At 43.5% G+C, this 26,644-nt stretch overlaps 2 protein-coding genes across 2 annotated transcripts in view; one reads left to right on the top strand and one right to left on the bottom strand.

The window, feature by feature from the left end:
• Positions 1 to 920, bottom strand: part of LOC132822702 (tumor necrosis factor receptor superfamily member 5-like) — a 31,298-nt gene extending 30,378 nt beyond the window's left edge. The window contains exon 1 of the mRNA XM_060835968.1: positions 285 to 920. Within this exon, the coding sequence (XP_060691951.1) occupies positions 285 to 332 (48 nt within the window). The 5' untranslated portion in view covers positions 333 to 920. The remainder of the gene's footprint in view (positions 1 to 284) is intronic.
• A 3,178-nt stretch (positions 921 to 4,098) lies between these two features.
• The window catches only part of LOC132822888 (AP-1 complex subunit gamma-1-like), a 146,539-nt gene continuing 123,993 nt past the window's right edge, over positions 4,099 to 26,644 (top strand). Inside the window, exon 1 of the mRNA XM_060836275.1 lies at positions 4,099 to 4,178. The gene's annotated coding sequence lies outside the window, so the exon portion shown is untranslated. The remainder of the gene's footprint in view (positions 4,179 to 26,644) is intronic.

Below are 26,644 nucleotides of genomic sequence, written 5' to 3'. Positions count from 1 at the left end.
CTCACTTACCCTATTGATCAGACTCCCAACATTCAAGTGTGCTTCCAAATAAACCTGTTGGACTATAACCTGGCGTTGCCTGATTTTTAACTTTGTCCACCCTCGGCACCTCCAAGTCATTAGTCACTGAACAATTCCCCCGCGGTCTATTTCCCAGTGTTGGTTCTCTCGCATTCACTCGCCAAATGCAGAAAGAAATTCCTGTCCCATTTCTTTTAAAAAAAGGTTTTCAACAGGGAGCAAGCTCACTCCATCGCAGTAATTTTGAACACATTGAAACTTACCTGAAACAGACATAAAACACAGCAAGCCAGGATACTTGGTCTCAGCATTTTGTCCTAAAAACTTCCTCCTTTTTTTCCAATTGTGTGTGAAAAAGTGATCTGGAAGGGATGTTTGATTTTCTTTGAGTTAACAGTAGGTTCCTGCCCGAAACGGTGGCTTTTGCTTTGCTTGTTGCAAATACGTTAGCGATCAGGCGCAGGAGCGATTTATACAGAGCCCGGGCTCCTTCCCCCACCCGCCTTTAGGCGGTATTTTCCGAGGGGCTTTCCAACCGCAGTCTCATTCACCTAAACCTTGCGTTACTTTGTTTTGCTTTTGGGTTTGTGTGGTGCTGCTAACAATACCGTTATTCCCATCTCATTACATCAGCTCTGCTTCAGTATCTGCCGGTAAACTCAGATAATATCAAATCATTCATTGTTTGCAATCGTGAAGCCAACAGCGTCCGATTTCCTCCTGTTCATTTCCTTCTAACAAAATAATGTCGTTTTCAAGTTATTGCCCTGACGGTTTAAAGGAATGGAAATCTTGCACAGAGTGGTTCAAAGGTGTTTTGTTCCCCCCTCCCCGGTTTAATATCTCAGATTGTGGGCTGGGTCTGTCTCCTTAAACTGAATCCTTCCTGTTACACAGAAGCGTTAAGGAGAGCTGACCAAGCTCCTGGTGACTTCACATTCGAATTGTTCAGCATAAAGAAAGTTCCAGCCAGAGTCCAAAGCGTCCGGGTTAAGAGTCAAGACAACCGTGGGTGGTCCTTGGAAAGGTCGAAATCACTTCCTTGCCCCTCTACACATACACAACAATATAAAACTAAAAATAATAAAGCCAACAGATTTAGCGGCAGTGACCTCAATGCCTTACCACAAAAGAAATCCCCATGATCTCAGACTGAGGTTTGAGGTGAAACTGGAGCGTCCTGAGATTGGGCATAGCAGGTGAGGGAATTCTGTGTGATGGAGGTTCGAGTTTTACTCCACTTTTACCAGTAATCCAAACGATTTCCCAACCCCACATCACATAAGATCGTAAGAAATAGGAGCAGGATTAGGCCACCTCACCTCTCCAGCCTGCTCCGTCATTCAATAAGATCATGGTTGAACTTTTTGTGGACTCAGGTCCAACAGCTCGCCCCTCATCATCATCCTTCATTCCTTTACTGTTTGAAAGTGTATCTTTGCCTTAAAAACATTCAACGAGGTAGCCTCAACTGCTTCACTGAGCAGGGAATTTCACAGATTAACAACCATTTGGGTGAACAAGTTCCTCCTCAACTCAATCCTAAACCTGCTCCTTATCATTTTGAGGCTATGCCCCTAGTTCTTGTTTCACCGGCCAGTGGAAATAACCTCCCTGCTTCCATTTTGTCTATTCCTTCATAATTTTATATGGCTCTATAAAATCGCCTCACATTCTTCTAAATTCCAATTCCAGTCTAATCAATTTCTCCTCATAAGCCAACCCTTTCAATTCTGGGATTAACCTAATGAACCTCCTCTGTACCCCTTTCCAGTGCCAGATCATCTTTTCTCAAGTAAGGAGACCAAACCTGTACACAGTACTCCAGGATTAGCCTCACCAGCACCATATATTGTTGTAGAATAACCTTAATTTTAAACTCCATCCCTCTAGCAATGAAGGACAATATACAATTTGCCTTCTTAATTATCTGCTACACCTGCAAATCAACTTTTTGTGATTCATGCACAAGAACACTCGTGTCTTTGTACAGCAGTATGCTGTGATTTTTCACCATTTAAATAACAGTCTATTTTGCTGTTATTTCTACCAAAATGGATGACCTCACATCTACCAACATTGTACTCCATCTGCCAGACCATTGCCCACTCACTTAACCTATCTATATCCTTCTGCAGACTTTAAGTCTCATCTATGGGTCAATCTCATTTAGCTGTTGCTACTTCACAAAACAGTGAAATGTCACCTGCCATTTTTGTATCTTTTCTTAAGCACTTGGATTACCAGTGGCCGAGAGTCTGATACCTAAACATTCTGTTTCCTGGAGGTGTAATGATGTTATTTGTCTCTGTACTAACGTTTTACACCAAGTGAAGAAAGTTTTTGGTCTGGGTAAATACCCTGTAGGATAATAAGAAAAATCCTGTTTCTGGCCACAATGTACATTTTTCCCAAACAAATTTACCATGTCATAATACAATCACATCTACAAACGGTTTCCATTAAAAAGATCTTGGCATTTAAACCTGATGATAAATGAATGTAAAATTATAGTTTATAAATTCATGTAAGCGGAACTGATTTCTGCTCCAGTTTACCACTGACTGCAAATCAGCTTTGGTTTCTATAAATTTTACCTCACAACTTTTTACTAATAGAACACAGAACAGTACAGCACAGTACAGGCCCTCGGCTCTCGATGTTGTGCCGACCTTTTATCCTACTCTAAGATCAGACTAACCTACATACCCTTCATTGTACTATCTTCCACAGGCCTATCCAAGAGTTGCTTAAATGTCCCTAATGCCTCTGACTCTACTACCACTGCGGGCATTGCATTCCATGCACCCACGACTCTCTGTGTAAAGAACCTACCTCTGACATCTCCCCTAAACCCTTACCCAATCACCTTAAAATTATGCCCACTCATGATAGACATGCCCGCCATGGGAAAATGGCCCTGGCTATCCACTCTATCTATGCCTCTCATCATCTTGACTAAGGAAGCTCGGAGGGAGGATCACCAGACCTGAAACATTAACTTTGATACCTCTTCACAGACGCTGCCAGATTGCTGTGCTTTTCCAGCAACCTCTGTTTTTGTTTCTGATTTAAAGCATCTGCAACTCTTTCAGTTTTTATTCAAGCATACCAGTTGCTTCTGGAGTCTGGTGTCAGTGACAATACTGAATGTCCAGAATATGGCTTATATAACAATCAATTTTAACATGGCATAACGCTCATAAACATCAAGACTTCAACAAATACTTACATGTGGTACATATCATGGGTCTACAAACACACTTCACCTTGTGACATTTGGTCATACTTATGTGTGAACATTTGTCAAGCACATTGGCCTACTCCAGTTCCTGTTTATTTTGGATTGTCAGTTTCTATACTAACAGCTATTCTGTTTTATACTTGTGGCTCATCTTTAACCAGAAATAGAACAATGGATAAGATGTTGAGAGAAAGAATTGTGATAGGTTTAAAGTACCAGCTTAAGGTCTGGGTTTAGTAAATATATACATAAAATTTCAGGCAAAATTGTAATATTGTACTGAAATAAAATCTGAGAAGACTGGGAAACCGCAGCGAATCTGGAAAGAGAAACAGAGTTAACATTTCAGATCGTGACCCTGCATCAAGCACAGTTCAGTAAACATTATTGAGTTAGGTATTTTCGATTATGAGATTGTATTTTGAAAGTTAAATCGGATGGACAGACCACAAATTGTCACAACCCAGTCCAATTCACAAACAATGACGTGAGGAAACGTTTCCCAATTAGGCTGTCAAAAATTCCACTTCTTTTATCCGCTGCAATTTACGGGAATACATATAATCCGCGTTAATTCCAAGGGTTTTGTTTTACCGGATCGCTGGAAAATCCCTTCCGTACATACTCCAGGTGGAAATATTGAGCAATGACTCCTGCTATGAGCTGGGATTGCGAGTTGAACTACAACTCCCATAGTGCACTGTGCTCCACCCGCGAGGAGAGCGCCTGCGCGTTATGTGCTGCTGGAATTTGTAGTCTCACGCGGCGCCGAAAGATGGAGAACTACAATTCCCGGGAGGCGCGGCGAACTGCTGCGCATGCGTGCTGGGCCCATACTAACCTGAAACGGCCGCCATCTTTCGGCTAGCGGGGATAGCGGGGAGACTGTTGTCGGTTCGCGCTTTGGGTGATGGTGAGTGTCGGAGGCTGACAGCAATTCCAGGCGGCGGCCGTGCGTCTGTTAATTCCTTAGCGTGCGGCCCGAGCGCAGTCTGGGGGCAAAGAGCGCGCCGAAAACTGGATCCGATTGTGTTTGGGGACGGAGCGAGGATGAAAGCTGACCTCCCCCCTCCCCCTCCCTCAGTGACAGGTGCACAGGCAGACCTCAGATGCAGGGGGTCTCCATTCCCCATGGAAGGGGGAGCGAGGGAGGCACTTACGATGGTGGGGGATGAAAATAGGGGAATAGGAGGGAGTGGAGAGGGTGAGGAGAATGAGTCGGGAGGGATGAGAGGAGTGGAGGGAGCTAGGAGGAGGAGGAGGAATGAAGGGGAGGAGGAGGAATGAAGGGGATAAGGGAGGAAAGGTCCTCCTGGGGGTGATGACAGGAGGAGGAGGAGAGAGCCTTCACCTAGGAGGGCTATGTGCAGATCCCTACCTGCAGAAGTGGGAAGACACACTGTGTACCTGGTGGGAGGAGGAGGAGGAGCAGGGGTTGAAGGAGGACCAACATCTCTGTACAGCGGAGGAGAATGGGATGTGGAGGAGATGGCAGTCACCTGTGGTTAGGAGCTGTCACATGAGCCAGCAGAGATGGTTAGGGGGAGAAGAAAGGGTGCTCGGGTGTGTTGGAAGGTGGCTTCAGGGGCCTTCTCTAGAATTGAGGAAAAAGGATGTGATATGTAGATGGGGCACTACATTATCAGCGGCGTGAGGCATGTTGTTGGTGGTGGGACTCTGAACTGGCCAGGAAAGGTGGGCTTTTGGCATATCCATCTCTGGGTAATAGAGGAGGCCTTTTGATGTGCTAGTGTAGGCCTGAGAGGTGCAGGAAGGTTTTCAGCTGGGCCAATATGGGGTGTGCCCTTCCTCTGAGCGGAATGCAGCTTGGATAGTGACATTTCTTTATCCATGAGGTACAATATGCAAGGGTGGGCTGGGTTGTACATGAATGTAATATTCTGTATATTCACAAATGATGTTGTTCAGTAATCAGTGTTCAATTTGCGTATAGTTGTAAGAAAAAGTGGAAATTGCCAGTGGATTCAGTTTTGTATGGTGAGAATGAGACAGCCCTTCAATGCTCCAAACGTTCAAGGGTCATGTTAGATGCCTGCAAGTAAAGAATTTGACTGTGTAGGAATATGGGCTGATTGATATTATGTCATTTGGTTCCAGCTGCATGTGTTGTATAGACCTAGAACAAACCCCACATTCACAGGGATATATGTGCTTCAGGTTTTTCCTTTGTCTCATTTGTACTCTTTATATGCAACTTAAAAAGTGATTTTTCTGTTTTCACACTCTTGTTTGATAATTAGCCAGTCAAGTATCATCTGCAGCAAAGAAGGTGTTGACACTGCAGATGATTTGCTGTGTTCAGTTAAAAACAAAATCTGCAAAGTAACAAAACTTGCATACTCCAACTTCTATATATACTTAGTAGGATAATCAAAGCATTGTTACCAAGATGTGCATGTAAAATGGTGTAATGTCAGATACCTCAGTGTATAAACAGTATACAGTCTACTGAACAATAAAGTACTGTATCTGTTCCAAGTATCTTTAATTCTGCATACTGTTATGTAGTTTCATTTCTGAAAAGAATGTTCAGAATGGGGTCACGGGATCCTGGAGTGTCTGCTGTGTACAGTATGTGAAATTGTGAGACTTTTTGACAATCGCAACCTTTCTGAAGTTTATAGTTTTGATCCGAGGAAGAGCATTAGAAGGATGTGATTGTTTATTAACATTTAGTTCCTTAGTAAACACAATGCTAATTTTTTTTTGAAAAAGCCAGGATATTTGAATGGGTCCTTAGGGTAAAATTCCCTGAACTGAAGAACAATGCTCTAATAGGTTTACATTTTCCTGTGCTACTAAACTGACAGGTGTATTGTGGAAGAAATTATTTTCCTTGCACAGTGTTTAGGAACCTGGGGTGTGTACTTATTTCATTCCTCAGGGAAGATTGCTCTGAAATATGTCTTGAATACCAATATGCTTCTAACCCAGGTGCTTTCATCTTTTTTAAGAACAATTGAAATGAGAGGCAGTGAGATAATGAACAGCTGCAACCACCCCTGCAAGTTGTTGTCTAGAAAAATGAAAAATAGCTGATGGTGACCAAGGATCAACAGCGTTTGGCTGTCAAGCCTGTGGACATTTTACATGCCTTACAACTGGCAAGAATGCTGAATTGCTTGATATGAAAACATTTTTCTTAAATCCTAGGTAGTGCAATTATGTTATTTCCGATCCTATAAAGTGATGCCAATTAGTCGGAGCTGGATTGCACTGCAGGTTTATATTTGTTTTCAGCTTGATAATCTGCATTCGAGTCTATATAAATGTCCTGTCTATTGATGTTGAGAGGTCTATGTCAAAATGAGTTGCAATCTTTATATTGCTGAGGCTAAACGCCAGCTCGCGGACACCTCCTCCTGCTGCCCTTTGACCATGACCCCACCTCCCACCACCAAACCATCATTTCCCAGACCATCCATAACCTCATCACCTCAGGGGATCTCCCATCCACCGCCTCCAACCTCATAGTCCTACAACCCCGCACTGCCCGTTTCTACCTCCTGCCCAAAATCCACAAACCTGACTGCCCCGGCTGACCCATTGTCCCAGCCTGCTCCTGCCCCACCGAACTCCTTTCTGCATACCTTGACACGGTCCTGTCCCCCTTAGTCCAAGAACTCCCCACCTACATTTGGGACACCACCCACACCCTCCACCTCCTCCATGATTTTCGCTTCCCCGGCCCCCAATGCCTTATCTTCACCATGAGCATCCAATTCCTATGCACCTCCATCCCCCATCACGAAGGCCTCAAAGCCCTCCGATTCTTCCTTTCCCGCCGAAACAACCAGTACCCTTCCACTGTCACCCTCCTTCGACTGACTGAACTGGTCCTCACCCTGAACAACTTCTCTTTCCAATCCTCCCACTTCCTCCAAACCAAAGGAGTAGCCATGGGCAATTGCATGGGCCCCAGCTATGCCTTTCTCTTCATTGGATATGTGGAACAGTCCATCTTCCGCAGCTACACTGGTACCACCCCCACCTTTTCCTCCGCTACATCGATGACTGCATCAGCGCTATCTCGTGCTCCCACGAGGAGGTTGAAAAGTTCATCCACTTTACTAACACTTTCCACCCCGACCTCAAATTTACCTGGACCATCTCAGACTCCTCCCTCCCCTTCCTAGACACCTCCATTTCTATCTCGGACGACCGACTCAACACGGACGTTTACTATAAACCGACTGACTCCCACAGCGACCTAGATTACACCTCCTCCCACCCTGCCCCCTGTAAAAACGCTATCCCATATTCCCAATTCCTTCGCCTTCACCGCATCTGCTCCCAGGAGGACTAATTCCAATACCGAACAACCCAGATGGCCTCCTTCTTCAAAGACCGCAATTTCCCCTCAGACGTGGTTGACAATGCTCTCCACCGCATCTCCTCCACTTGTTGCTCCTCCGCCCTTGAACTCCGCTCCTCCAATCACCACCAAGACAGAACCCCACTGGTCCTCACCTTCCACCCCACCACCCTCCAGATACATCGTATCATCCTTTGTCATTTCTGCCACCTCCAAACAGACTCCACCACCAAGGATATATGTCCCTCCCCTCCCCGATCAGCGTTCCGGAAAGACCACTCCCTCCGCAACTCCCTCGTCAGATCCACCCCCCAGCCCCAACCCAACCTCCACTCCCAGCACCTTCCCCTGCAACCGCAAGAAATGCAAAACTTGCGTCCACACCTCCCCCAAGGGATCCTTCCATATCCGTCAGAAATTCACCTGCACCTTTTTACTGCACATCATTTACTTCATCCGCCTCACCCGATGTGGCCTCCTATACATTGGGGAGACAGGCCGCCTACTTGCGGAACATTTCAGAGAACACCTCTTGGACACCCGTACCAACCCAACCGTCCCGTGGCTGAACACTTTAACTCCCCCTCCCACTCCACCAAGGACATGCAGGTCCTAGGCCGCCTCCATCGCCAGACCATGGCAACATGACGCCTGGAGGAAGAGTGCCTCATCTTCTACCTAGGAACCCTCCAACCACGAGGGATGAATGCAGATTTCTCCAGCTTTCTCATTTCCCCTTCTCCACCCCCCCCCCACCTTTTCTCAGTCCCAACCCTCAGACTCAGCATCGCCTTCTTGACCTGCAATCTTCTTCCTGACCTCTCCGCCCCCACCCCCTCTCCAGCCTATCACCCTCACCTTAACCTCCTTCCACTTATCGTATTCCCACCGCCCCACCCCCAAGTCCCTCCTCCCTACCTTTTATCTTATCTTGCTTGGCACACCCTCCTCATTCCTGAAGAAGGGCTTATGCCCGAAACGTCGATTCTCCTGTTCCTTTGATGCTGCCTGACCTGCTGCGCTTTTCCAGCGACACATTTTTAAGCTCTGATCTCCAGCATCTGCAGTCACCTCTTTTTCTGATTGAAAACATTGCCTCAACTGTGATGCATGTATTTTGTGAATGATTGATGTTGGCTGGGAAATGGGATGTTGCATTTTCATTTTCTCAAAATCCAACAAAAAAGATGCTGAAGGAATGATTCTGTGGATTAGAATGATCCCTTTTTGCATGTCTGGCCTTTTATGTACCTCCCCATTTCCCTCACCTAACCATTGCCTGTACTTGCAGATTTCCAGGAGTAAAAAATGAGGTCTGCAGATGCTGGAGATCACAGCTGCAAATGTGTTGCTGGTCAAAGCACAGCAGGTTAGGCAGCATCTCAGGAATAGAGAATTCGACGTTTCGAGCATAAGCCCTTCATCAGGAATAAGAGAGAGAGAGCCAAGCAGGCTGAGATAAAAGGTAGGGAGGAGGGACTGGGGGAGGGGCGATGGAGGTGGGATAGGTGGAAGGAGGTCAAGGTGAGGGTGATAGGCCGGAGTGGGGTGGGGGCGGAGAGGTCAGGAAGAGGATTGCAGGTTAGGAGGGCGGTGCTGAGTTGAGGGAACCGACTGAGACAAGGTGGGGGGAGGGGAAATGAGGAAGCTGGAGAAATCTGAATTCATACCTTGTGGTTGGAGGGTTCCCAGGCGGAAGATGAGGCGCTCCTCCTCCAGCCGTCGTGTAGTTGTGTTCTGCCGGTGGAGGAGTCCAAGGACCTGCATGTCCTCAGTGGAGTGGGAGGGAGAGTTAAAGTGTTGAGCCATGGGGTGATTGGGTTGGTTGGTTCGGGCGGCCCAGAGGTGTTCTCTGAAGCGTTCCGCAAGTAAGCGGCCTGTCTCCCCAATATAGAGGAGGCCACATCGGGTGCAGCGGATGCAATAGATGATGTGTGTGGAGGTACAGGTGAACTTGTGGCGGATATGGAAGGATCCCTTGGGGCCTTGGAGGGAAGTGAGTGTGGAGGTGTGGGCGCAAGTTTTACATTTCCTGCGGTTGCAGGGGAAGGTGCCGGGGGTGGAGGTTGGGTTGGTGGGGGGTGTGGATCTGACAAGGGAGTCACGAAGGGAGTGGTCCTTGCGGAACGCTGATAGGGGAGGGGAGGGAAATATATCCTTGGTGGTGGGGTCAGTTTGGAGGTGGCGGAAATGGCGGCGGATGATAAGTTGTATGCGCAGGTTGGTGGGGTGGTAGGTGAGAACCAGTGGGGTTCTGTCTTGGTGGCGGTTGGAGGAGCGGGGCTCAAGGGCGGAGGAGCGGGAAGTGGAGGAGATGCGGTGGAGGGCATCGTCGATCACGTCTGGGGGGAATCTGCGGTCCTTGAAGAAGGAGGCCATCTGGGCTGTGCGGTGTTGGAATTGGTCCTCCTGGGAGCAGATGCGGCGGAGACGAAGGAATTGGGAATATGGGATGGCGTTTTTACAGGGGGCAGGGTGGGAGGAGGTGTAGTCCAGGTAGCTGTGGGAGTCAGTCGGTTTATAATAGATGTCTGTGTTGAGTCGGTCGCCCGAGATAGAAATGGAAAGGTCTAGGAAGGGGAGGGAGGAGTCTGAGACAGTCCAGGTGAATTTCAGGTCGGGATGGAAGGTGTTAGTAAAGTTGATGAACTGTTCAACCTCCTCGTGGGAGCACGAGGCAGCGCCGATACAGTCATCGATGTAGCGGAGGAAAAGGTGGGGGGTGGTGCCAGTGTAGTTGCGGAAGATGGACTGTTCCACATATCCTACGAAGAGGCAGGCATAGCTGGGGCCCATGCGAGTGCCCATGGCAGCTCCTTTAGTTTGGAGGAAGTGGGAGGATTGAAAAGAGAAGTTATTCAGGGTGAGGACCAGTTCAGTCAGTCGAAGGAGGGTGTCAGTGGAAGGGTACTGGTTGGTGCGGCGGGAAAGGAAGAAGCGGAGGGCTTTGAGTCCTTCGTGATGGGGGATGGAGGTGTACAGGGGCTGGATGTCCATAGTGAAAATAAGGCATTGGGGACCGGGGAAGCGAAAATCCTGGAGGAGGTGGAGGGCGTGGGTGGTGTCCCGAACGTAGGTGGGGAGTTCTTGGACTAAAGGGGACAGGACCGTGTCGAGGTATTGGGAGATGAGTTCGGTGGGGCAGGAGCAGGCTGAGACAATGGGTCGGCCGGGGCAGGCAGGTTTGTGGATTTTGGGCAGGAGGTAGAAACGGGCGGTGCGGGGTTGTGGGACTATGAGGTTGGAGGCGGTGGATGGGAGATCCCCTGAGGTGATGAGGTCCTGGATGGTCTGGGAGATAATGGTTTGGTGGTGGGAGGTGGGGTCGTGGTCAAGGGGGCGATAAGAGGAGGCGTCCGCGAGCTGGCGTTTGGCTTCAGCGGTGTACAGGTCAGTGCGCCAAACTACCACCGCGACTCCCTTGTCTGCGGGTTTGATGGTGAGGTTGGGATTGGAGCGGAGGGAGTGGAGGGCTGCACGTTCTGAGGGTGAGAGGTTGGAGTGGGTGAGAGGGGTGGACAGGTTGAGTCGGTTGATGTCACGGCGGCAGTTGGCTATAAAGAGGTCGAGGGCGGGTAGGAGGCCAGCACGGGGTGACCCAAATTTGTGAATTCCTGTTTTTAATGTGCATCAGCATTCGATAAAACCCACTTCTACTGAGCTCATGATGCTAATGTCATTTATTGCTCAGTGCCAATTTTTGTTTGGTTACATTTCTGGGAAGCACCTTGGGTTGTCTAGTTAATGTTGGTGATGTCTAACTGTGCTGTACTTTTACAATAATTTACAGTTGGATTTTAGTTCAGTTAAGGAGGTGCTGAACTAGGATTAATACATTTTTGAGCAATAAAATGTTTAGAACTTTTAGGGCATAATTATATTGTGAAAATGCATTGATTTAGCAAGCATCACAGCAACTTCACCATGAATTTTTTTTTCACTGAAGCAATGAGTGGAGACGTGGTGGTATGTGGGGAAACAAAATCAAGAATGCTGCTGAGAGAATAGGGTACTAGAAATTCCACTGAAGAGTACAGTCGAAAAAGGAAGTCTCCTGGGCATTCCCCACTTCTGCAAGCTTTAAGGCCACATATTAGATTACCGTTACTATCTGAGCTTTGAAGTACGAAATGAAAATTTATTCTTAACCAGTACTGAATTGCAGATTTTTTTGCTTAGCTAATTCTTTCTGTCTCACTGCCCCGGCTGCGGTAAGAGTATGGTTCTATTAGTAAGTCCTGAGGACTTTCTCAGGCTGTGAGAGCTTATAGACTTTTTTCAGTCAACTTTTTAAAATTTTGTCCTTAGTGTTTGATTGAAGTGCTGTATAGCCATAACCTGCTATTGCTGTATGGCCCCATAACTAGTGTGCGCAAAAGCAAAGCTGCAATTGCTAGAAATCTGAATGCAAAGAAGGAATTGTTCAGCTGCTGGAGTAGCATATGAGGAGAGAGAAACTTCAAGACCTGTAACCTATCATCAGAACTAACACAATTTGGGGATGTGATAGGATTAAGGTGAAAAGTGAGAAAAATAAAAGAAGGATGGAGAGCAGATTAATTAATTAAAATGCAAGTGCAAGAGGATTGGAAATGGGACAAGGACAAAAGTAGAAAAGTGCCTCAGAGAGTGTGATCCGCAGGATCCTGAATATCTGACGTCTGAAAGTGACGACAAGAAAACGAAACTGACAAAATCAAATGAAACCAGTGGGTGGGGAAGAAGTATGGGGAAGAGTTATGATCTAAAATTGTTAAACTTGATATTGAGTCCTGAAGGCTGGTATGGTATTCAGTCAAAAGATATGATGCTGTTCCTCAAGCATGCATTGAGCTTTATTGGAATACTTTATGAAGCCAAAGATATAAATTGACCCCACATACTGAACCCTCCCTCAGGATATGGTGCTCCACAATTTGAGTCATCTTGGTGAAGTTCCCAATGTACCCTTCAAAATGGTTTGGAGGAATTGCCAAATGGGTTGTCGTTGCGAACATTTGTCCACCACTCCAGTCGGCCTCGATGTAGCGCTCTATCTTCTGGTGGCAGGGATCTGCTGTGCAGGGCCCTCTTAAGAGGGTCCTCCTTTCATTGGAGATAAGGCTTTGAGAGAGTCGCACAAATTTGTCCCACATAATAAAAGGTTAAGTAGGTTCACTAGTTGTCGGGTCACATTTGGTTTTTATGGTTTGAAGAAAGCTGTTTCATGTTTCTGTTGAATTCTCTTGTTTGCAGCCCCCGTTTGTTTTTTTTTGCAGCCCATTGTTCGTTTCCTAAAGGGGCTGGTTTAAAAAAATTTTAAGACCATAAGACATAGGAGTGGAAGTAAGGCCATTCGGCCCATCGAGTCCACTCCGCCATTCAGTCATGGCTGATGGGCATTTCAACTCCACTTACTCGCATTCTCCCCGTAGCCCTTAATTCCTTGTGACATCAAGAATTTATCAATCTCTGCCTTGAAGACATTTAGCGTCCCGGCCTCCACTGCACTCTGCAGCAATGAATTCCACAGGCCCACCACTCTCTGGCTGAAGAAATGTCTCCGCATTTCTGTTCTGAATTGACCCCCTCTAATTCTAACGCTGTGTCCACGGGTCCTAGTCTCCTCGCCGAACGGAAACAATTTCCTAGCGTCCACCCTTTCCGAGCCATATTTTAGCTTGTAGGTTTCTATTAGATCTCCCCTTAATCTTCTAAATTCCAATGAATACAATCCCAGGATCCTCAGCTGTTCCTCGTATGTTAGACCTGCCATTTCAGGGATCATCTGTGTGAATCTCCACTGGACATGTTCCAGTGGCAGTATGTCCTTCCTGAGGTGTGGGCACCAAAACTGGACGCAGTACTCCAAATGGGCCTAACCAGAGCTTTATAAAGTCTCAGTAGCACAACGGTGTTTTTATATTCCAACCCTCTTGAGATAAATGACAACATTGCATTCGCTTTCTTAATCATGGACTCAACCTGCATGTTTACCTTTAGAGAATTCTGTTTACCTTTAGTGAATCCTGGCAGCAGGTTATGGAAGGGGTAGCAGTGAGAATTGCCATACTTCCATAATAATGTCCACATTTGGATATCCATTGCAAAGGAAAATTGATGTCCACTATTGGAATATTGTGTGCATTTCTGTTCTCCCTCCTATTGAAAGGGTGTTGTGAAACTTAAAAAGGTTCAGAAAAAGTTTTCAAGAATGTTGCCAGGGTTGGAGGGTTTGGGCTATAGAAAGAGGCTGAATAGGTTGGGGCTGGTTTCCCTGATGTTTTCAGCATTGTAAACTGAGCAGTGACGTTAGAGGTTTATAAAACCATCAGGGGCATGGATACGGTAAGTAGACAAGGTCTGCAAAAAGACCTTGGCTATTCACCATTTCCTCGTGATTTTATGAATCTCTGCAAGGTCACCTCACAGCCTTCAATGCTTCAGAGAAAACAGCCCCAGTTTTTTTTCCTTGGTTGGGGAATCGCAGACTAGAGGGTATCAGTTTAAGGTTGGAGTAGAAAGAATCTTTCCCATAGCACAGAGACAGAATTGAATGCAGTATTCCAAAAGTGGCCGAACCCATGTTCTGTACAGCAGCGATATGACCACCTAACTGTTATACTCAATGCATCGACTAATAAAGTCAAACGTACCAAACACCCACTTCACTTCCCCTGTCTACCTGCAACTCTACTTTCAAGGAACTATGAACCTACTTCCAATGTCTCTTTGTTCTGCAACACTTCCCAGGACTTGACCATTAAGTGTATAAGTACCACCCTGATTTGCCTTACCAAAGTGCAAACCTCGCACTTATCTAAATTAAATCCATCTGCCACTCCTCGGCCCATTTTCCCATCTATTCAAGATTCTGTTGCACTCTGAGGTAACTTTATTTGCTGTTCACTGCAACACCAATTTTGGTGTAATCTGCAAATTTACTAATCATGCCTCTTCTATTCACATCCAAATCATTTATATAAGTGACAAAAAGCACACCGCTGGTCACAGGCCTCTAGTCCAAAAAGCAACCCTCCACTGCCACCCTATGTCTCTTATTTATTCTTGAGCCAATTTCGTATCCAATTGGCTAGCTTTTCATGTGATCTAATCTTGCTAACCAGTCTACCAGGTGGAACCTTGTCGCACAGCTTGCAGAAGTCTTTATAAATAACATTCACCAATCTGTCTTCGGTCATGTTCACTACTTCTAAAAACTTAGTGAAACATGATTTCCCATGCACAAAGCCATGTTGACTATCCCAAGTCAGTCCTTGCTTTCCCAAATACATGTAAATCCTGTCCCTCAGAATCCCCTCTGACACCTTGCCCACCACTGACATCAGGCTCACCTGTCTATAGTTTCCTGAATTTTCTTACCACCTTTCTTAAATAATAGCACCACATTAGCCAACCTCCAGTCTTCTGGCATCTCACCTGTGGCTATCGATGATACAAGTATCTCAGCGAGGGACCCAGCAATCTCTTACCTAGTTTCCAAAAAAGTGGGTGGCACGGTGGCACATTAGTTAGCACTGTTGCCTCACAGTGCCAGAGACCCGGGTTCAATTCCCACCTCGGGCAACTGTCTGTGTGGAGTTTGCACATTCTCCCCGTGTCTGCATGGGTTTCCTCCGGGTGCTCCGGTTTCCTCCCACAGTCCAAAGATGTGCTGGTTAGGTGAATTGGCCACGATAAATTGCCCGTAGTGTTAGGTGAAGGGTAAATGTAGGGGAATGGGTCTGGATGGGTTGCTCTTCGGAGGGTCAGTGTGGATATGTTGGGCCGAAGGGCCTGTTTCCACACTTAAGTAATCTAATTTAATAATTTCTGGTGTATACCCAATCAGGTCCTGGGGATTTATCTACTTTTATGCTTTTTAAGACATCCAGCACCACCACTTCTATAATATGGATATTTTTCAAGATATCGCTGGTTATTTTTGCAAGTTCTCTATCTTCTGTATCCTTCTCCACAGTAAGTACTGACGTTTAGTTTCTCACTCATCTTCTGTGGTTCCATACATAAATAGCCTTGCTGATCTTTAAGGGGTCTTACTCTCTCCTAGTTCTCTTGTGACCCTAAAATGTTTGTCGAATCTCTTTGGATTCTCCTTAATTTTACTTGCCAAACTATCTCCTGTCCCCCTTATGCCCTCCTGAGCTCCTTTTTGAGTATAATCCTACTGCCCTTTTACTCTTCCAGGGATTCACTCAAACCTAGCTCTTTATATCTGATGTATGCCACCTCATTTTTCTTGATCAGAGCCTCAATTTCTCTACTCATCTTGCATTTCCCACACCTGACAACCTTGCCCTTCGCAGTAACAGATGCCATATTTGTGTTGGTTTCTGCTGAGTAGTCTGGTTTCCTTCCTCAGCCCAAAGACACGAAAGTTTGTTGAATTGACCATGCTACATTGTCCAGTGATGTGCAGGCTGGGTGGGTTAGCCATGATAAATGTGAGGTTACAAGAAATGGGTGGGGCGTAGCTTGGTGAGATGCTGTTTGTCCAGTTGGTGCAGATCTGACAGGCAGAATGGCCTCTTTCTGCATTGTAGGGATCCAAGGTTCTATGGAGATAGATGGAATTTCAAGATCTGGACTCTGAAAGTGTCCACTTGCATTATTGTGTGGCTATGTTCATACTGCTGTTCCTATGAAAAAATGAGTGTTCACAAAAATAGCACTTTAACCCTGGGGTAATAACAATTATTTGGAACAAGTACCAGCAGCTTGATGAGCAAAGTAGTAAGTTGAGGCAGGAGGTACCTCTTTGCCCAAGCTCTTAGCCTTTATGTGACATTCAAAGAAAGAGGAAGCTAACTAAGGCTGAAGGAGTCACTGGATGTGGATCATAGAATGTTTTCAAGAGTTTCTTGTTGCACCATTGTGGAAATAGCAGGAGGGTGGGTCATGTCAGAAATGGTATTGTGTCATGACATTTTTAAGCAACTCGCGTAAGCTGCATTGCTTAGAGAAATCTATCCAATTATCTTGCCAGTTGTACTGTTGTGTATCTTAGCAATGGGTGTTCTTGTTTCATATCATATGTTTAAATTACATCAGCTTTTTCCCTCAGTGCTTCACTTTATTATCCAATGATGGCAATGCAATACTGTTAAAATTTGTACTCATTATTACATTGCAAGATATACAGTGACTGTATAGTGACTGCAGTATTGTTCAATCAAAGGACAATATTATACTGTCAACAGCTGTCTGAAGTCACAAGTGTGAAGTGGATGATCCATCTCAACCTTCTCATTAAGGCTAGCCTTCAACCATTTCAATTCATTTTAGGATAACTTGATATGACTGCAGCATACTGCAAGACTACACACTCTGTTAAACATTCTGACAATAGTTTTGATGACATGTGCTCCAGAATTTGCTGCACCCAAGCTGAGCTATTCCCACACAGCTACAACACTGGCATCTGCCCAACAATGTGGGAAAATTTTGCAGGGTTGTTCAGTGCACAAAATGGACAAATCCAACCCGGTCAGTTACTGCCTATGAGTCTATCCTGAATCATCCCTGAAGCAATGGAAGGTGTCATCAGCAGTAATATTAAGCAGCACTTCTTTAGCAATAAAATTCACACAGTCGTCAGTTTATGGTTCTACCAGAAAAACTGAAGCTCTTGATCTCATTAAAGCCTTGGTTCAAGCATGGATAGAAAATCTGAATTCCAGCAGTGAGAATGACTGCTCTTGACCTTAATACTGCATTTCTGTATTTTACCGTAATACTGCATTTATTGCTGGATAGGCAATAAATCATAAGAGTCCTTTCAAAATTCGAGTCAATGGGAATCGGGGGAAACTCTATTTTGATGAAGTCACACGTGGCGTAAAGGAAAATGGTTGAGTTTATTGGAGATGAGCACCTCTGCTCGAGGATAATCTGTAGGGTTCCTCAGCATCCTAGGTCCTGTCATCTTGAGCTACTTCATCAATGATCATGTCTCTGTTGTGAGGTCAGAAGTGTGGATGTTCGCTGATGTGCAGTACCATTTGCAACTCTTCAGGCATTGAAGCAGTTCATGTCCAAATGGAGTAAAACCTGGACCAAATTCAGCTTTGGACTGAAAAGTGACAAATTACATTTATATCCTACAAATGACAGGCACTAATTATATTCAACAGGAGAGAATCTAGCAATCACCCCTTACATCCCATGGCATTGCCATTGCTGACTCTCTCACTTTCAACAACTGTACATTACCAATGACCAGAACCTGATTTGGATTAGCCATGTAAATACTGTGGCTACAAGAATAGGTCAGTGACTAGGAATCCTGCATTGCACAACTCACCATCTGACTCAGCAAAGCCTGTCCACCATCTATTAAGCACAAGTCAGGAATGTGATGTATTACAACTTATTGCTTGGATGAGTGTGTCTGCATCAACAGTCAAGCTTGATATCATCGAGGACAAAGCATCCCAATTGATTAGTACTCTATCCACAAGTATCCACTTCAGCACTAACATTCGGTAACAATAGTATGTATCATCTACAAGATGCACTGTAGAAATTTACTAAGGCTTCTTAGAAAGAATCTTCTAAACCAATGGATGCTGCCATCTTGTAGTACCAGTCAAGCAAAAATATGGGCACGTTATCACTTGTAATCTTGACTTAGAAAATATACCACAGTACATTCAATGTTGGTCAGAATATTGAAACTCCCTCTCTCCTAGCATTGTGGGAGTATCTGTACCAAATGGACTGCAGCAGTTCAAGAAGGCAGCTGTCTACCACTTTCTCAAGGGCAACTGGGAATGGCAATAAATGCTGGCCCAAACAGTGATGCATATATCCCATGATTATTTTTTGAAAGTACATATGTTAAAATGTACACAGAATGTAGGAGTTGTAGTTATTGCTGAATGAACAGTATTATTGTGAAGTGTGAATCAAATAACCTATTTGCTTAAGGTATTTTCTCCTACTCACTCATCCCTACCTTTTCTTGTGTGTATGTAGAAATCAATAGTTATTGATTTTCTTTGGTATCTTACTCCAAGGAGCTATCCTTCACACATCAACCTAGTATTGGCAGGCTTCTCAAATAACCAGGAATTTGCAGGCAAATTCAATTCAATCTGTCCTAATGAAGGTTGCTGGTTAGCAGATGGGAACAGTAATTGTAGCCAAAACAATATTTTTCTGAATCATTGTAGCATTCTGATGAATTACATTTTGGACATGGGTCTCTTCCAGCCAATTTGTCTCTGCTGCTTGTTAAGCAGTACGCTGAATCCTTCTGTATTTATCAAAAAGCTTGGTTTTTTAAAATTTGAATATTGTAAATTTCAAATGATAAAGTTCACTTTTCTCACCCATTCCATAGCCCTGCTCCACTCTGTCACAAAACTAAAAGGATGGAGAGAAGGTAATTTACGTCTCTCAATTTTTGCAAGACTTATGGCATTACTTAATCATGTTTTTATTAAAGTTACTTGTGGAGTGAGTTGAAATGCAATATCAATTCAGTTAGGACACTTGGGTTTTTAAAAAAAAAATCCATTCCCTGAAATTCACTGGTGCAAAGAAGGACTGATTACAGCAAGTCACAGAATGAAAGTGGCCGTCTTTTGAGACTGCTGAGTTATTTAAACAAGCAAATTTGAAATTTCGCTTAGGCTACCTGCCAATGGTGAGATTGTAAAAAGAAGTGCTGACAAATGGCATTTGTTTTTGGGCTGGTGAAGAGGATGCTAGATGGAGTAACTGAGTGATACCAGGCTATTTTTAGTATTCAAATGTTGCATACTCCTGGAACTATGCAAGTCAACATGCTGGTCTCCAGTCAATACTGTTTACAACTGAGGCCAAGAATTTTGCTTAGAGGTTTTAGCTGTTGTTTTCTTAGACATGCATCAGTTTACAATGGAGAAATGAGCTGAAAATACAGATGGATGCTTGTACCTGTATCATGCAGACACTTTTTTTATTCTTTCAAGGAATGTGTGCATCACTGGCTAGGCCAACATTTATTCCAATCCCTCATTACCCAGAGGGCAGCTAAAAGTCAACTACATTAATGTGGGTCTGCAGTCACATGCAAGTAAGGATGGCAGTTTCCTTCCCTAAAGAACATTAGTAAACCAGATGGTTTTTTTCTGACAGTTGCTAACAGTTTCATCGTTAGACTCTTAATTATAGTTTTTAATTGAATTTAAGTTCCACCATTTGCCATAGAGGGATTCAAACCTCGATCCTCAGAATGATACCTGGGTCTCTGTACTGTCACTAGATTATTAATCAAATGAGACCGTCACTTCCCCATTTTCTAAATGTGGAACAATGTGAAGATTTGGTTATTTTGTTATCATTGTGTTTTTCCCAAAGCCCCAACATATGCTTTGTAACCTACATACTTCTCGATGTCATAGTTCCCAAGCAAAGGTACAAAAGGGGCTAGAATGAAGCCGTTCTTCATCTGTGACTGATCTTTACAATTAAACCTGTTGTGTCCCCTGCAGTGGGAATGTGCTTCCTGGGGGTTATTATCCCCTTTTATAACCCTGGGGCATGACAGGAAATTATAATACTCAATATTGCGTGCAGTTCTGGTCTCCTTCCTGTCAGAAGGATGTTGTGAAACTTGAAAGAATTCAGAAAAGATTTACAAGGATGTTGCCTGAGTTGGAGGATTTGAGCTATAGGGAGAGGTTGAATAGGCTCAGGCTGTTTTTATTCCCTGGAGAATCAGAGGCTGAGGGATGACCTTATAGAGGGTTATAAAATCATGAAGGGCATGGATAGAAAAAGTAGACAAACACACTTCGTGGGGTGGGGGAGTCCAGAACTAAAGGGCATAGGATTAAGGTGAGAGGGGAAAGAAATGAGACCTGAGGGGCAACTTTTTCACACATAGGGTGGTACGTGTATGGAATGAGCTGCCAGAGGAACTGGTGGAGGCTAATACAATTGCAACATTTAAAAAGGCATCTAGTTGGGTATGTGAATAGGAAGGGTTTGGAGGAATATGGGTTGGGTGCTGGCAGTGTGACTAGATTGGGTTGGAATATCTGGTCGGCATGGACAAGTTGGACCAAAGGGTCTGTTTCCGTTCTGTACATCTCTGACTCTAATTGCTGCCGTGGTTCAGAATCAATGGTACCTCAAACTGTCTTGGTTTGGACTGCTTGAGGTGATGGTGTAGTCTGTAAGCCATTGGGCTGGCATACCATTTAAAAAATATCTTCGTTTAAATGCTTGCCATTGGCACTAAGGATATCTGGTAGGAGTTGTTGAAGTTGTCAAAGTAGTAGTGGTTAAGTTTGCTGAAGCACCAGCAGTGCAAATCAGGGATTATAATGTTCAACTTGAGATACCAATTATTGGTCAGACCCATTAAGGGAAACTCTTAAGAGTGCAGGCTCCAGGGTGAGACTACAGGGAACTGAGGTAATTAATCCATTGACAGGAATGGCAGAGTTCTGGATTCAACTGGAGAAATGGTGACAGAATGAAATATTATCATCTATTAGTTTTATCATTTAATTTTCAACTCTAATTGACCATGAAGGTGATGGTAAATACCATCTTTTTTTACAACCTGAGTAGCTTGCTAGCCTGTTTCGGAGGGTAGTTAATAGTCAACCAAACTGAGTAAGTACAGCAGATTTCCATCTCCAAAGGTTTCTAATGAACAAAATTAATTTTTATGGCAATCAGAAAGTATCATTGTCACCATTGATGCTAGCTTTTTAAAAAATTATTTACATTAAAACTTTCCCTGCCACCATGTCAAAATTTCTTTTTTTCTCTCTGGATGCTGGTCATGTAATGTAACATAACCATTATATTATAAAACAGTATAAATACAAATGGTCTTGTTTTTGCCATTCTTAAAGCAAAGACCTGAATTATTGCATTATATTTTGATCAAAGTTCATGTATGCAAGTATACAGCTGTTGCATCACAAAGTCCAAGAAAATATTAAAACTTGTTTTGTTTTCTCTCCTCCTTGCTCAGTATTGAGCAGAAAGTATTGACATCAGATACTTTAAAGTGGAGCGGTAGTTAACTGGAGAGTAGAGGTCTCCGTGCTATAATTCTGTATCATCTGTCAAATAGATAAATGTTTTCCAAAGCACTCCGCATGTGTTTCAAATTCCATTACGTTGTTGCCTCCGTACAAGGGTATCAGATGATGCTCTTTACACCACAATCCTCCACTTGTATGTATTTGTGAACTAAATGAGGATCTGCTGTCCTTGATAGAGAACAGCGGTTTTGAGCAAAATCAGATCAGTCAACCATAATATCTTTGTATTTTATACTGTACTCAAATAAGATATCAGAAATTTAATCATTACGGAACAATAACTTAATTCATTGCTTTTCAGTATCTTGTGTTTAAGCTTTGAATCTGCTTTGTATCAATATAGCAATTGATACCTGAAAATACAACATGCCTTCAGACTATTTAGCACGTTTCTCAGCATAACGTACAACGACATTTGTTTTGAGGGCTTCCTTAAAGGTTTTCTCACTCACACTGATGACATAGAGCATTTGGACCCCCACAGAAGTAGAATTGCATTAACCCATCCCCCACCTGCCCTCACAGCGACTCCTACGCCATCGACAATACTTTGTTTAGCTATTCACTGCTCCTCCAGTCATACTTTCTTTACTTCCTATGTTTGTTTATGGTAAGTTTACTTATGAATCTGTCAAAAACCAGCCTGGGAGGAACCAACCTGTGATCGGAAGAGCGTCTTCTCAACCTTTTCTTCCAGTTTGTTTCAGGTGCAGGTTTTTTCCTGTTAGGTCACTAGATAAATTTTCCTGTTGATTTGGGGTGGACTTCTCTGTCACCCTTGTGAATTTTGAGTGTTATTTCTCACATTAATACTGGATTTTGGTGAGCATAAAGAACATACAACACCTTTGTGTAATTTACTAATTGTCACACAAAATAGTGTAACACCCTTTAGTGAGATTGAGAGATCAACTCTACAACACATCAGTTATTTTGTCTTACCTAGTTTATACTATACTTTTCAGGTTGGCCATACTGAGATGCTTCTGAACACTAAAATTCCTGAGATTGTCTAAAACTTTGAGAATCTTTCTGAAAGGCTTTATGAATCTTCCAAAGTTTCTACTTAATGTCCACAAACTTTCTCCCATTTGGTGAATGAAGTCTTGCTACATACAGCTGAAAATGTGTTGCTGGTCAAAGCACAGCAGGCCAGGCAGCATCTCAGGAATAGAGAATTCGACGTTTCGAGCATAAGCCCTTCATCAGCCCTTCCTGATGAAGGGCTTATGCTCGAAACGTCTAATTCTCTATTCCTGAGATGCTGCCTGGCCTGCTGTGCTTTGACCAGCAACACATTTTCAGCTGTGATCTCCAGCATCTGCAGACCTCATTTTTTACTCTTGCTACATACATTCAGCATAATAAGCAAGTGGCTCACAGGTCACAATGTGACCTGACTAGGGGTCCTATCCAACCTGCCACTTAGGTTTCAAATACAGAAAGTAAAATTATAAAATTCTTTTAAGGGGATACATGCTTGTTTAATCAGAGGCAGTTTCTCTCCAGCATTTGCTACTGTAGATTCACAACATGACTGTTGTTGACATCAAGGCTGTGTTTGACCATGTGTGGCACCAAAGAACTCCAGCAAAATGAGAGTGAATGGGAATCAAAGAAAAACTTGTCTGACTGTTGGAAATGTATCGAGTCCGGAGGATATTGGTCATAGTTGTTGTTGGTCAGCTATTTCTGCTTCAGGACCTCTCTTCAAGTGTTCTTTAGGGTAAATATTTTCTAATTAATTTGTTTAGAGATGTTATTATACACCTCTGAAGCAAATGGAGCTTGAACCCAAGTCTCCTTCAACTGAAGAAGTGGAGCAATGCTACGACTGCACCATGAGTCCCCCCTAATTGGAAGCAGGCTAGAGGGGGTGTGTGCATTCAAAGGAGACAGAGGGAAGTTGCATGTATCAGAGGAGTGGGAGAGGGTGATATGCACATGCGTATTGTAGGGAGGGCATGTGAGGGGGAGAGGAGAAGTGGGTATGTGTCTGTGTGAGATGTGGAGGGGAGAGGGCTTGTGTGCATGTGAGACAGGGGAGGTGAGATAGATGAGAAGGAAGTGGGTGTGCACAAAGATGACTTACGTGTATGTGTACCTATGTCTGGAGCAGGGAGGATGCTAGGAGTGGAGGCTGTATGAGAAGGAGGGAAAGGAGGAGGTTGGGCGAGCATGGCCTATGTGTCTTCCTTTGGTTGAAGCTGCACCAAGTTTAAATATTTTCAAAAGCACAAATTGCTGAAAAAACTCAGCAGGTTTGGCAGCACCTGTGGAGAGAAAGCAGAATTAATATTTTTGGTCCAGTGACCCTTCCTTCTTCAGAAAGATAACCGTTTTGAGGACAGGAAAAATTTAATCAGAGATGCAAATATTGATTGCTTTCTGGGAAGAATACTTATTAAAGCCATTACATAATGTGAGTGTATTCTATTTGTAACTGATTCGAGCTTCATTCCAGGCCATTTTCTGACAGTTAATTTAAAAATTGCTGCATTGTCAGAATTCAATTGAGAACATGAGGTAGAGGTTAACAATTTCTCAGCACTCTTAAAATGATATCCTCTGGTATCTTGGCTAATATTTATCCAGAAACTGACTTTATAATAGATTAGTTGATTTCTTTGTGAGATCCTTTTTACAAAATGATTGTCACATACTGATGTGACCAAGTGTATGTGGAGTACTTTCAGACCTCATGAAGTCTAAATGCAAATTTGCTATTTCCCTGTTGTTGGAGTTTCCTGACTATTATTACTTCCACAACACCTTCCACATTGAACTTTTTAAAATTTGTATATTTTCATAATTTACTCGTATGCGGAATTGAAGTTCACACCCTGGTACTTAAGATGCAAGAGTTTTTTTTAATAGGTACTTAGATTCATCATTACTGAAATATTGATTAAGAGCTTAAATATCATATTTATTACTTTGTGCCATCAAAGATTAGAATGTCATTGATTTTTAAAAAGTTGCCAGAATTATACTGTTGGATTTTTCAGTTTGCTTTCAATCCTGAAATGCCCTATTTTTATGAGACATTGCATGCAATATATTGTGTCCAGTATACAAGATTTTTTGCTACATTTCTGAAAGTGTTCATTTTGGCTGCAGTGCCAGTAGGCAACTTTTGACTGCTATATTTTACTGCTCTGCAGCCTGAAAATGTGGGAACCAGGGATGATGCTGTAATGAGATTTGAATCAAAATTGGTGGAAATATCTGTACTTGTGCTTCCATAACTCTTTTTGGAGCTTTCTGGAGTGCTGCTTTACTGTGGGGAATAATTTTCTAAATATCACCGGTCAAGTGAGAGAAAATTGTACTTCCAATAGTCTGTTCACAACCTGAGAACCTTTGGCAGAAAATCGCTTGATGACTTTAACTTTACCATGATTTGGTCTACTTCTGCTCAATGAGCTAACTGCCTGAAATAATACAGCAATTTCAATGCCAAGTTGAGCAATCAGGAATAGTTTTGATAAATGGGATCAGTATTCAAAAACAACATTGTACTGAGGTAGAGTCACGGTTCAGCAAGCTGTTCTGCAAGGGCTGATGCTGAGTTGGTGTCCTTTGATTTGCACACTGGCAACAAATTTTCCGTTTAAGGTTGCAAGTTTCAAATGTGTTCAAGCAAAATTTTTTTTTGAAGTAAAAAGATCAGGGTGTGCATAGTGTGCTGAGGTGTGACTGAAAGCTCATCCCATGGTTTTCTAATCAGAATAAATTGTTCTGTTGTTTTTAAAGAATGTTGATTATTGCACAGTTGTCTCTACTGAGGAACTGAACATCTGTCAGCTAAATCAGACTGTTATCCCTCATTTTCTAAAGCACCTGCCATGGTTGAGTTGTAGCACTTCCTGAGAAGATAGAATCATTGAGTCATACAGCATGGAAACAGACTCCTCAGTCCAACTCATCCACACCAACCAGGTTTCCCAAACTAAAGTAGTCCTATTTGCCTGCATTTGGCCCACATCCTTCTCTATCTTTTCCTTTTCATGTGCCTGTCCAAATGTCTTTTAAATGTTGTAACTGTATCAGCATCTACCACTTCCTCTGACAGTTCATTCTAGATACAAACCATACTATGTGAAAAGGTCCCTTTTAAATCTTTCTCCTTTCACCTTAAAATTATGTCCTCTAATTTTAAGCTTCCCTACCTTAGGTAAGCTTCTCATGATATTATAAATCACTATAAGGTCTCCTCTTAACCTCCTATGTGCCAATGAAATTAATTGCAGCCTATCCAGCCTCTCCTGATAAATCAAACCCTCCAATTCTGGTAACATCCTTGTAAATCTTTTCTCCTCCATCTTTTCCAGTTTAATAACATCCTTCCTAGGATGACCAGAACTGCACAAAATACTCCAAAAGCAGTCTCACTAATGTCCTATGCAACTGCAACATGACATCCCAACTCATACTGAATGGTCTGAGCAATGAAAGCATGTGTACCAAAACCATTTGTTACCATCCTGTCTACCTGTGACTCTACTTTCAAGGAGCTATGTACCTGAATCCTGAGGTGTCTCTCTTTGATAACACTCCCCAGTGCTCTACCATTAATTATGCAAGTCCCGCCTAATTTGTCTTACCAAAGTGCAATACCTTGTATTTATCTAAATTAACTTCTCAACCCACTGACCCAGTTGATCAATATCCTGTTGTAAGCTTGGATAACCTTCACTGTCCACTTTACCACCAATTTTGGTGTCATCTGCAAACTTGCTAACCATTACTTAGTATGTTTTCATGCAAATCATTTATATAAATGACCAACATATGGACCCAGAGCTGAAAATGTGTTGCTGGAAAAGCGCAGCAGGTCAGGCAGCATCCAAGGAACAGGAAATTCAAAGTTTCGGGCATAAGCCCTTCTTTAGGAAAGAAGAAGAAGGGCTTATGCCCGAAACATTGAATTTCCTGTTCCTTGGATGCTGCCTGACCTGCTGCGCTTTTCCAGCAACACATTTTCAGCTC

This window comes from Hemiscyllium ocellatum, chromosome 15, assembly GCF_020745735.1.
Source record: "Hemiscyllium ocellatum isolate sHemOce1 chromosome 15, sHemOce1.pat.X.cur, whole genome shotgun sequence".
NCBI classification, from domain to species: Eukaryota; Metazoa; Chordata; class Chondrichthyes; order Orectolobiformes; family Hemiscylliidae; genus Hemiscyllium; species Hemiscyllium ocellatum.
Note: the sequence above shows the minus strand (reverse complement) of the source record. Positions and strands in the feature narration are given on the sequence as shown.